Raw genomic sequence first — 13,006 nt, forward strand, 5'->3', positions numbered from 1 at the left:
GTAGGAGCAGCGCTGGTGTGTGGCCACACTCACAGCTACCAGCGCTGGTGTGTGGCCACATTTGCAGCATTAGCAGCGCTGCTGGGAGTGATGCATTATGGGCAGCTATCCCAGCATTCAAGTGGCCGCAACGTGCTTTTCAAAAGAGGGGGGTGGAGTGGGGTCTAGTGTGACAGGGAGCTGGGGGAGAGAGAGAGGGGATTTTTGGAGCCAACACTGTGTGTTTAGCTTCCTGACTTGAAAAATCAGAACATGTTTCCAACCCCTTAGTCTTAACTCTTAATTGCAAACAGCCTGCAGCCAACACGGCTCCCCGCTGTTTCATTCCCTCCCTGCCTGCAATCTCATTTGATTGTTTACAGCCAGGTACAGATGATCACAGCAAACAGGAGCTCTGTTTGTTTTTTAGATAAGCGGCAACGGAGCTCCGCAGGGAGCTCGTTCACAACAAAACAAAGAGAGGCTGCATAACAAAACAGAGAGAGTAATTTATAAAAGCATTCTGGGATACACCTTATTCCCTGGAGGCCAATCACAGCGCTGGTGTGTGGCCACACTTGATGACCAGCGCTGCAGCACCAGCGCTGGAATCCTTATTCCCCATGCCGAGTGAGGTGTACGGCCAGCGCTGCAGCCAGGGAGTTGCAGCGCTGGAAGTGCCCTGCAGGTGTGGCCACTTACTAATTGCAGCGCTGGTGGAGGCTTTCCAGCGCTGCAAATCGCCAGTGTAGCCATACCCTAAGGCTGTTTCAGTTGTTGGCAGGGGATCCGGTTCCACCACCTCTGTCTGGGTCTCTGGTAACACAGACAGGGCCCTGGTGGATGGCTGAGGAACAGGGAGGGTGTGGAAGCTTGCTTGGCCTGGCTGCGGGTGAGCATTACCACTCTCTTGGCCAGCTTCACCTGGTTGGCCATGTGGAAGCAGGGAAAGAATTAACAAGGATTTGAAGGGGATTTTAATGCATGTCAGTCAGTTAGCAAGAGTTAGGCCAGCTGTAACCCTAACGACGTGAGACTTCTAGAAGCAAGGATAGTGTGAGGCAGAGGGAAAGAACTGTGTAAAAAGTTATTACGACCTTGTAACTGATAACCAAATATGCAGCCTGGTGTCTTCTAGGAGTGAGAAAACAAGATAGCAGAATGGCTTAGGTATAAACAAAATGTAGTTGTTGCTCTTTATTGTCTGTATTATTGCTAGTTATTGTCTGTAACAAAAGTATAAAGGCTTGCTGTGATTGTTTACCAGTGGAGAGACCTGTCCGGGACTGGGGCGACCCTGTGTCCTATGGCACTCTCTCCCTCCATTGTAATTACTGGAGAAATAATAAAGTATTTGATTTTGCTGCACCCAAAGAAAAAGCGAGAACTGAGTTTTTCTCCGACAGCCAAGTCGTCCCCCAGTAGCATGGGGATGGGATAATTGTCATAGATGGCAAAAGTCCACAGTCCAGACCAGCCCTTGTACTGGACAGGCAATTCAGCTGTAGGCAAGTTCAAAGATTTTGACATGAATGGGTGAATTGTCACTTGAGCCTCTGGGTTGATGAATTTGGGGTTCACTAAGGATTGGTGAATAGCTGACACTTGTGCCCCGGTGTCTCTCCACGCGATAACCTTCTTCCCGCCCACTCTCAAGGTTTCCCTTCGCTCCGAGGGTATTTGAGAGACATCTGGGCCTGGGGATCTTTGGTGCGATGGTGGTGTAATGAACTCTACTCGGTTGGGGTTCTTGGGGCAGTGGGCCTTTATATGTCCCAGTTCATTACATTTAAAACATCGCCCAGCTGACTGGTCACTGGGCCGAGGTGGGTTGCTGGAGGCTGGTGAGGTGGGACAATAGGGTGTCTGGGGCTTTCCTTGGGTTGTAGGTGGGGTCTTGGGTTGCCCCCAGTGATAGGGTTTATTTTCGGTTTGCCCCCTCTGATATTCGCTCCCCTTGCAAGTAGTTTTTTTCTTTTCTGCCACTTCCACCCATCTGGCTCCAATCTCCCCTGCCTCGGTTACAGTTTTGGGCTTCCCATCTAGGATGTACCTTTCTGTTTCCTCAGGAACACCCTCTAAGAACTGCTCCATTTGCATTAGGAAGGACAGCTCTCCCAGAGAGTTAGCACTTGCTCCTGATATCCAGGCCTCCCAATTCTTTTCAATGTGGTAGGCGTGTTGGGTAAATGACACATCGGGCTTCCACCTTAGGGCTCTGAACCGACGACGGGCATGCTCAGGGGTTAGCCCCATTCTGATTCTGGCCTTGGTTTGAAAAAGTTTATAATCGTTCATTTGTGCCTTAGGCATTTCAGCCGCCACCTCTGCTAAGGGTCCACTGAGCTGTGGCCTCAGCTCTATCATGTACTGGTCTGTAGAGATGCTGTACCCAAGGCAGGCCCTTTCAAAATTTTCTACGAAAGCCTCAGTATCATCACCTGCCTTGTAGGTGGGGAATTTTCTGGGATGGGAAACAGTACCTGGAGAAGGGTTGTTAGGGCTGGCTGGTGCATCCTGCCTAGCCCTTGCTAAGTCCAGTTGATGCTTTCTCTCTTTTTCCCTCTCTTTTTCTTTCATCTCCTTTTCTTTTTGTTTCATCTCCATCTCTTTTTGTTTCATCTCCATCTCTTGTTGTTTCATCTCCAGAGCTCTCCTGGGCTCAGCCTCTTTGGCTTTCTCTTCTGCGTCCAGCCTAGCCAGTTCGAGTTTGTTAACTGTTTCACTGGTACTCATTTTCCTGCTTTCTTCTGCTGGCCACACCCCTCTGCAGCTCACTGACTGGGATGCACTCAGCTCAGGGCTGCTTGGTTAACAGAGGCTTTCTAAGTAGCTATACCCGAGAGGTAGAAAGAAAGAAAATAATCCAGCTTGTAAATTCCTTTTGCTGTCTGTTTCCTCACAGCTTGAAGCCTTCTCTTAACAAAGACCCTTGTTAAAAAACTTAACACCTCTGCCCTCAGGCTGCTTTCTAAGCAGCTAGAAAGGAGAGGAAAAAAAATCCTACTGGCTTTTGGTTCTTAAAAAATCCCTCACCTCTGCTCACCATGTCAAGGTTCCTCCCCCACTCTGAACTTTACGGTACAGATGTGGGGACCTGCATGGACCCTTCTAAGCTTAATTCCTAGCTTAGATCTGGTAACACTGCCACCAGCCAGAATTCCAGTGTCTGGCACACTCCCTGTCCCCCCAAAACTTTCCCCTCCCTGGGCTGCCTTGTCGCTTTTCCACCAAGTCCCTGGTGATACCGATCCAACCCCTTGGATCTTAACACAAGGAGAAATTAACCATTCCCCCCTCCTTTCCCCCCACCAACTGCTGGTGAGTCCAGGCCCAATTCCCTGGGATCTTAAAACAAGAAAGAAAAAAATCAATCAGGTTCTTAAAAAGAAAGCTTTTAATTAAAGAAAGAAAGGTAAAAATTATCTCTGTAAAATCAGGATGGAAAATACTTTACAGGGTAATCAGATTCTTATGACCCAGAGGAACCCCCTCTAGCCTTAGGTTCAAAGTTACAGAGGTAAAAACAGAGGTAAAATCCTCTCAGCAAAAAGGAACATTTACAGGTTGAGAAAACAAACATAAGACTAACACGCCTTGCCTGTGCTACTTACAAGTTTGAAACATGAGAGACTGATTCAGAAAGATTTGGAGAGCCTGGATTGATGTCTGGTCCCTCTCAGTCCCAAGAACGAACAACCCCCAAAACAAAGAGCACAAACCAAAAGACTTCCCTCCACCAAGATTTGAAAGTATCTTGTCCCCTTATTGGTCCTCTGGTCAGGTGTCAGCCAGGTTTACTGAGCTTCTTAACCCTTTACAGGTAAAAGAGACATTAACCCTTAACTATCTGCTTATGACAGTCGGTCACGCCCCTTCTGTGAGAGAGGTGTACAGGAGTGTATGTGTGTGTCACCCCTCCCTGTGTGAACCCTAAAGCCTTAAAGAGAAGAAGGTAGTTACAAAGATTCCAACTATGCCGTAGTTGTTTTTAAGAGGGGCTCAGTCAACTTGATGTTAATTTGAACATTTGCACTGCATAGTTCTGATGGATTGCCATGGAACTCGCTTGAATACGAGCAATTTTACCACGTGTCCCGCATTCAGCATAGGGAGATGAAGTCACGCTGAGTAGGTGGGACATCGTATCAAAGCAGCCCTTACAATCAGCCCTTACAATCCTGGGTTCTACAGTTTGGACATTCACAGCTAAGCTCCTTGAAACCAGTTAATTTCTGCCAACTGGAACAGACCCAGTCCTGGTGTTCTTATGGAGTTAATGGAATTGTTGCCTGAGTGAAGGCCTTGGGATTTAGGGTGTAGAATATTATAGGGCCTGATTAGTTTCACTCTGAACCGTCACATTAACCTAGAATGGCCCAGTCCAGAGCCCACTGAGTTCAACAGCAAGACCCCAGTGACTCCCCTGGGAGTGGATCAGGGTAACCCGGTGACCTCTTCCCAACACCCAACCTCAGTGCAGTCACAGGAGCGTATCTCAGTGCCCCGGCTCCCGTCCTGCCCCTGCAGTCAGAGTTACACCCCCCCATTCTAGCCAACCCAGCTCAAACATTTCCTAGGTTTCATGTGTTTCCATTTGCCCCTTCACAGGTTCAATCCATGCAAACGACTCACCAGGCTCCAGGCCCAGCTGGGGAGGAGGAATCTCTGCCCGTGACCGGGTCGGGGAGCTGCAGGCAGCAGGGAATCTGCACTGACCGGGGCTGAGGTACAGGGATATTTATACTGCTGCCCTGGGAATCCCAGGGGGGGCTCAGAGCCAGCACGGAGCCCCAGGGACCTGCCTCTGTGCCTGGCTCAGGTGGTGAAGAGCAGCAGAGGATTAACCCTTTCCTCCTCTCACTTGTTTGATCTGATCATTTCTCCTTTTGTACGTTATTTAGAAAGGTTCTTGTGACACTGAGGCCCTGGCAAAGAGTCCCTTGTTCTTTGCAAACAGGTCTTGTTTCAGCCCTGACAAACTCACTACACCACACATAAGCCTTATGGAATATTTACCCATGAAGAGTAGCATGTAAGGTATGTGCAGAAAGCTTGTAATTTGTCAAGCTTCATAACCATTGCAAAAGGCATGTCTGGGTAACAGTTAAGGAATAACATATTGCTGTTGACAGTGAGCTTTAGGGACTTGGATTAGAAATTAATCACCAGGGCAGTGTGTCTAGGTGATGGCCATTCCAGGAGGGTGTTGTCACCCCACACTGGTTAGCCGGGAATGTAATGCCAGGCTCAGTTCTCCAGCCTTGCTCCATCCCAAGATTATCAGTTGAAAACCATGAGAGACGACCACAAACACTCAACATGACTTGGAGGTAAAGGAAGGAACATTTCAACACATGGGCTTGCCCTGCTTATGAACAGAGAGAAAAGTCTGTTTCAGGATAACACAGAGTGGGGAGAGACCCTCTGGATCCTTTCACTGAGGAGACATCTCCTGGTGCGGGGACGTTCTCATGAAAAAATTGGATCCTGAACTCAGAGGGCAATGGGGTGACTCACAGTCCTGGGACCCCCAAGAAACATCATAGTAGTTCTTATACAGTCTGCCTTTAGTCTCACTTGGTCCAACCAGCCTGAAAACATATATGTGTGTGTGTCGTGTCGTTGTAGCCCTGTCAGTTCTGGGATATTACAGAGACAAGGTAGGGGAGGGAATATCTTTTATGGGACCAACTTCTGTTCACTTTGGTTGGTATTTAGCCGGGACACTCTCAGTACCTTTCCTAGACCTGAAGAACTGCTCCATGTAGCTGGAAAGCTTGTCGCTCTCCCCACCAGCAGTTGGTCCAATAAAAGATATCCCCTCCCCTGCCTTGTCTCACTCGATGTGTATATGTAAGATGGTAAGTGGTAGGGAGAGGGGAAATCAGGAGCTGCTCTTCCTCTCATAGCACTAGAACAAGGGACATACAAGGAAAGTAAAAGGTGGCAAATCAAAACCAATACAAGGAAATACTTTCCCACAAAAGATGTAATCAAACTGTGGAACTCACTGCTGCAGGATTTTGTTGAGGCCAAGACCTTAGCAAGATTCAAAAAGGGATTGGACATTTATCTGGGTATCAGAAATACCCTGAGTTACCAGACCTAATGACCACACACAGTTTGGAAGGGAGAGTGACCCCCATGGCTCGGGGTTTAAGCCAATCTCTGTTAGAGATAAGGCTGGGATGCAGGGTGTGAGGGGAAGATTATCCCATATCCCCTCAGGAGAGATTCTCACAGCTTCTTCTGAAGCATCTGTTGCGGGCCACTGCTGGAGACTGGCGACTGGGCTAGATGGACTCGGCTCTCATCCATTCTTTGGTTCCCATGTTCCTCTACCAAGGTGCAGAGTTGACCTGTTGCAGCACCCACCCTGGGACACACCTCAGCCTAGATTTCAAGAGGTGCTGAGCACTCGCAGCTCCCAATCTCTGCCACTGGAGTGGCGGGTGCTCAGCAGCTGTAAAACATCAGACCCTGAATGACTCAAGCTCAGCATCCAAACAGGAGCAGCAGAAGCTCCCAAAACTTGGGGGGGGGGAGCACCGGTGCCTGAAATGTGGTCTGCCCCCCCGCACTGCCCTTTTCCCCAAGGCCCCGACTTCCTCGGCCTCTCCCCATGACACCCCACCCCAGCCCTCCTCCTCGAGCCCCCTCCCTGATCCACCCCTTCCCCTAAGGCCTCCAGCCCACCCCTTCTCCCCAAACCCCACCCTCACACCACCCCTTCACCTGAGCTCCAGGCCTGCACCGCCCCTGCTCCTGAAGCCCCAGCCCACCCCTTCTCCCCAAACCCCACCCTCACACCCCACATTCCCCTGAGGCTCCATCCCACTGTGACACTCTGTACCTTGGGGGAACACCCACCACCCCCATGTTCATACTTGTCAAATGATTTTGTGGTATCCAATGCAAAGTTTGTCATGTCAGGGATCTTCGGAAGGCTCATGATGCACTGAGCACGGTTCTTATAGTGATGTTATATTAATTGTTACAGTGATGTTATAGTAAGATTATAGGTTATGATTTCATGTATATAGTTATGAGGCTGAAAATGTGTCCTCATGGCTTAAAGGAAGCCCAGGAAAAAACTCTCCAAGAGCAGAAGGGCAGTTCACACCTCATCAGGGCATGGATGGGACAAACCCAGCCCAGCCTCACAGGAACAAAGGACACTGGCCTAGGCAGCAACAAAAGGATCTGTTGAACTCTTGAGTGAGTCACCCCCCTTCAATTGGTCAGTTTGGGACTACGATGAGGTAATGCTCACCTGACTCTGAAGGGGGGGACAACAAAATGGCCGATGAAATTCAGCACTGATAAGTGCAAAATGATGCACGCTAGAAAATATAACCCCAACTACACATGTAGAAGGATGGGGTCTTAATTAGCTGATAACACCCAAAAAAGAGATTTTGGAGTCACCGTGGACAGTTCTCTGAAAACTTCTGCTCTGTGCACAGCAGTGGTCAAAAAGGCTAATAGATCGTTAAGAACCATTAGGAAATGGATAGAAAATGTTATACTGCCACTATATAAATCCATGGTACGCCCACACCTTCAATAGTGTGTGCAGGTCTGGTTGCCCCATCTCAAAAAGGACATGTATCATCTGGAAAAGGTCAGAGAAGGGCAACAAAGGTGATTAAGGGTCTAGAATGGTTTCCATGTGAGGAGAGACTAAAAAGATTTGGACTGTTCATCTTAGCAAAGAGACGACTAAGGAGGAATATGACAGAGGTCTATAAAATCATGACCGGTGTGGAGAAAGTGAATAGAGAAATGTTATTTACTTTTTCACACAATTCAAAAACCAGGGGTTACCTGGTGAATTTAATAGGCAGCAGATTTAATACAAACAAGAGGACATATCTTTTCATGCAACACAGAGGTATCCTGTGGAACTCATTGCTGGAGCTGTATGTATGTATGTTCGTCCATCGTTTTCGAAGAAGACCTTGACATCTAGCAGGTTGTGAGCTGTCCACAGTGTGTCCGCAGGTGGCTGATAAGGCCCATACGGGCACGAAATGTTCTGCCACATGTCGGGCAGACATGTGTGGACACCACTATTACAACATTTACAGCTCTGGCTTTACGGAGTGCTCGCTTCTCTTGTGCTATAGTTATCCTTCTGGCTTCAGATGTCTGACAGCCTTGGTGGATCAGCGTACGCCATGTCGATCGGTCTTGTGCCAGAGTTTCCCAGGAGGTGATGTCAATATCCAGGGACTTAAGAGAGGCTTTCAGCGTGTCTTTGTATCGCTTCATTTGTCCCCCGTGCGATCGCTTTCCTTGAGACAGCTCACCATAAAAGAGCTGTTTGGGGATGCGGTGGTCTGGCATCCTTACAACGTGGCCTGCCCAGCGTGTCTGGGCTTTCATAAGCAGAGTGTAAATTGACGTCAGGCCTGCTCTGGAAAGGACTTCTGTATCTGGCACCTTATCCTGCCACCGGATCCTCAGAAGTCTGCAGAGGCAAGTCATGTGGAAGTGGTTCAGTTGCCTAGCGTGCCTCCTGTATACAGTCCAAGTCTCACTGGCATACATCAGGGTAGTTAGCACTACTGCTCGGTAGACTTTAAGCTTTGTAGCAAGGCTTATTCCACGGCGGTCCCACACGTTGGTCAACAGTCTGCCAAATGCAGAACTTGCCTTGGTGATTCTGCAGTTGACCTCGATGTCAATTGTCACTGCGCGAGAAAGGGTGCTGCCAAGGTATGTAAATTGGTCCACTGCTTGCAGCTTTTGTCCCTTCACTATGATGGTGGGCTCTTGGGGTCGGGCTTTCGGAGCTGGCTGGTGCAACACTTCGGTTTTCTTTATGTTGATGAGGAGGCTGAAGTTATCGCATGCTGCTGCGAATTTATCCATGCTAGCTTGCATTTCCGGCTCTGATCCAGCATTCAGGGCACAATCGTCAGCAAAAAGAAAGTCTCTTAGCACAGTCTCCTTTATTTTGGTGACAGCCTGGAGTCTTTGCAGGTTGAACAGTTTCCCATCAGTCCTGTATCTCAGGCTGATTCCCAAGGAACTGTTCTGAAAGGCGTCTGACAGCATAGCTGAAAACATTACGCTGAACAGGGTCGGTGCCAAAACACACCCCTGCTTGACACCGTTTGTGACGGGAAAGGTCTCTGAAGCTTCTCCGTCGTCCAGAACACGAGCCGTCATGCCGTCGTGGAACTGACGTACCATCAGGATGAATCTGTCAGGGCACCCAAACTTCGACATGATGCGCCACAGACCTTTGCGACTGACAGTGTCAAAAGCCTTGGTAAGATCGACGAAGATGGTATACAGTTCACGATTCTGCTCTTGACACTTCTCTTGGAGCTGCCGAACTGCGAAGATCATGTCCACAGTGCCACGCTCTTTGCGGAAGCCGCACTGTGTCTCAGGTAGTAAACCCTGTTCCAGGTGGTCAGTCAGGCGATTCAGCAACACTCGTGCAAGGATCTTACCTGCACTAGAGAGCAGTGATATTCCTCTATGATTATCACAGACTTTTCGATTTCCTTTCCTCTTGTAGAGGTGTACGATGGACACATCTTTCAATTCCTGAGGAATGTACAGGAGTTGGAGCTGTAGTGATGGCCAAAAGTACAGCTGGGTTCAAAACAGAACTAGCCACATGTATAACTGGGATCAAAAAAGAATTAGATCAGTCCATGCAGGATCGATCCATCAATGGCTATTAGCCAAGACGGTCAGGCTGACTCTAAACCTCTGAATGACAGAAGCTGGGGCGGGAGGACAGGGGATGAATCACTCTATAACTGCCCTATCCTGTTCACCCCCCTGAATCTGTGGTATAAGCCACTGCTGGAGACAGGATGCTGGACTAGATGAACAGATGGTCTGACCTCATACAGGCTGTTCTTTGCTTTTCGGAGACATTTCTTCTCAACAGCTGCCGTATGAGGAGAGAGCAATAAGACAGGGACCTTTCAGCTTGGAAAAGAGAAGACTCAGGGGGGACATGATAGAGGTCTATGAAATCATGACAGGTGTTGAAAAAGTAAATAAGGAAGTGGATAGAAAGGGAACTAGATAAACTCATGGAGGACTGGTCCATCAATGGCTTTTAGCCATGATGGGCAGGGATGGTGTCCTTAGCCTCTGTTTGCCAGAAACTGGGAATGTGCAACATGGGATGGATCACGTGATGATCACCTGTTCTGTTCATTCCCTCTGGGGCATCTGGCATTGGCCACTGTCAGCAGACAGGATACTGGGTAGATGGACCTTGGGTCTGACCCAGTACGGCCATTCTTATGTGTTTATGTTCTTAATGGAAGGTGGGTAAAAAGGAAAAAAAAAGATTCCTGCAGCATTTTTGTGATGTTAGCAGGTTAAACAAGCCTCCAAGCCCCAGGAGGAATTGGCAGGTTATCCTCAGCGGCAAAACATTCTTTTAGCATGGGGTGAAACAAACCCATCGCAGAGACAGGATTATACTCTCCTTTTCCCATGGTTGAGGGGAACTAGAGAGCACGTGCAAATGAACCCTTTGCCCACTTAACCAGGCCACAGCACCCCCTGATCTCTCTCCTGCCAGCCACACCCACAAACCCAGCTATGTAGGGAACAGAGCAAGATCAGCCTGGGGAAGCCGGGCCCATCCATGCAAAATGTACCGTAAGGTAGCCAAACGCAAGGCCCATGGGATGCAGGCCTTGGCTACAGAATGGGGGACTGAGTCTGACAAAGTTGAGACCCTGAGAAGGATTTAGGAGTTCGAGCAGGAAGCTGCTGTAACTAAAAACAAGTTATTGGGTTCAATACTGGGGTGACTGGGTATAATTCTAGGGCCTGTGTTATACAGGAGGTCAGACTGTGGTTCTTTCTGGCCTTAAACATTGAGAATCACCATGTTTGCTGTGGGGTGGTATGTGGGGATCTGTGCTGCCTGCGCCATGTCCTCTTGGGGTGGATCTCCAGGTCGAGGAGGCCCATGATGGCACAGACAAAGCCACCCCTGCTCTGGTTCTGGGCTGTGCGGACGAGGGCCATGCAATCCCTGCGCTGTCTCCCTGAGGAGACTTGATCCTGACTTCCATGCTGGCCCCAAAGTGTGCTCATTTGCCAATGAGGAAACTGAGGAGGAAAGAAACTCTCCCAAGGTGACACAGCAGGTTGGAGGGAGAACCAAGACTAGAGCCCCTGTCTCCCAATGTGCAGCACAGTGCACTTCCCATGGTGTATGACATGTCTTCCTTGGCTGCTGCTTTCCATTGCCATGAAAAGTGCAGCTCAGATGCAGCTTGTCACAGAGGAGATGCACATGCCGTGCTCTCTCGCAGGGTGATTTTACATTTGTGCTTTCTTGTTTTGTTGTTTCCCTTCATCTTAGAACAGAGACTCATTCAGTCTGGCTGCCTTTTGTGGAAGTGAGCGGTGCTGTTGTAGCCCTGTCGGTCCCAGGATATTAGAGAGACAAAGTGGGGGAGTAAATAGCTTTCATTGGACCCAAATTCTGTTGATGAGAGAGACCAGCTTTCGAGCTCACACAGTGGAAATACATAGTTAAAACACCCCTAGAGTTCCAATGAAAACCTGGCTTTAATTTCCAAGTCCCAAAGCATTTTCTGTTGCTCCTTTAGCTCGGCATGGAGCTTCTGCTGCAGCATCGATAAAAGATGTTGATCACCCGTTTCAGGATCTCTTTTGTTGTCACCCCATAAACAATGGGGTTTAACATGGGGGGAATGAGCACATAGAGGTTGGCCAATAGGTTGACAATATAACCTGGGATGATGTGCCCAAACCGGTGTGCAAAATAGGAGAAAAGGGATGGCACGTAGAACATTAGTATGACACAGACATGGGAGCCACAGGTGTGGAGAGCCTTGAGCCGGGCGTCCTTGGAGGGGAGCTGGAAGACGGCCCTGAGGATCAGCCCATAAGATACAGCAATGAGCACAGCATCCAAGCCGGTTACAAAAATAGCCACAGCTACGCCATACCAGACGTGGACTCTGATGTCGTCGCAGGCCAGCCGGGCCATGGCCATGTAGTCACAATAGTTGTGAGGCAGGAGATTGGTTCTGCAGAAATTCAGCTGCTTCACAAGAAAGACAAGAGGGAAAATTGTACAGAAACTTCTTGTGACAACTGCCAGCCCCATCTTCCCGATCACAGACTTGGTTAGCACGGCAGTGTATCTCAGGGGGTCGCAGATGGCAACGTACCGATCAAACGCCATGGCCAGCAGAATGGCCGACTCGGCCATAAAACTGACATGGATGAAGAACATCTGGGTCAGGCAGGCAGCAAAAGAAATTTCCCCTGCTCTAAACCAGAATATAGCCAGCATCTTGGGCACTGTAGTGGTAGATAACAGCAGATCAGCAGCAGCCAGCATGGACATGAATAGATACATGGGCTCATGGAGGCTTTGTTCTGTTAGTATGATGAATAGTAGGAGAGAGTTCCCAAAAAGTGTCACAACGTACATCAGACAGAAGGAGATGGAGATCCAGACATGAGACTCCTCTGTACCCGGGATGCCGGTCAGGATGTAAGTTGCAGGGTCAAAAACAGTGTGATTGTCAGCTGGCATCATGTACCATCACATGGATCTTCTATTCATTTTCCTGTAACTAACAACAAAAGAGAAAATCAGTGAGAAATTGAGGTCAGCTAGGACTGGAATGTATTTGTTGAGGGAATCAAAGATACCATCAAAAACTTCATTGTGTGACAGCTGCCTGTTGTGTGTGACCATAAACCCAGAGACACTCTTGTGATGAGGTGTACAAATCTCACACTAGGCCACAAGCAGTTGAGGGATTATTTTGGGCTCAGCCAGCCTCACCCCTGAGATAAGGGGAGACTGACTGACCTCCGTGGCCAAACCGCCTGATGTAGAATAATGTGGGCTGGTTGGCCAGCAGAGATGGAGTCGCAACAGTTGCTGAAGTGGATGACTGAGAAACAGCATCAGCAGGCAGCCCAACAGTAGTAACAGCAACAGCTCCTGCACCACATGGCCACCCAGTAAGAGCAACTGACTTAG

At 48.9% G+C, this 13,006-nt stretch overlaps 1 protein-coding gene across 1 annotated transcript; it reads right to left on the minus strand.

Annotated features, from left to right (window-relative positions):
* Positions 1-7,516: 7,516 nt before the first annotated feature.
* On the minus strand, positions 7,517-12,550 carry LOC120390613 (olfactory receptor 52B2-like). The gene is made up of 2 exons (XM_039513353.1): positions 11,639-12,550; positions 7,517-7,597 (listed from the first exon to the last, which is right to left on the minus strand). Exons 1-2 carry the CDS (start codon positions 12,548-12,550, stop codon positions 7,517-7,519), a joined length of 993 nt encoding a protein of 330 aa, XP_039369287.1.
* Between the last annotated feature and the right edge of the window lie 456 nt (positions 12,551-13,006).

The sequence above is a fragment of the Mauremys reevesii genome, linkage group 1 (assembly GCF_016161935.1).
Source record: "Mauremys reevesii isolate NIE-2019 linkage group 1, ASM1616193v1, whole genome shotgun sequence".
Taxonomy (NCBI): Eukaryota; Metazoa; Chordata; order Testudines; family Geoemydidae; genus Mauremys; species Mauremys reevesii.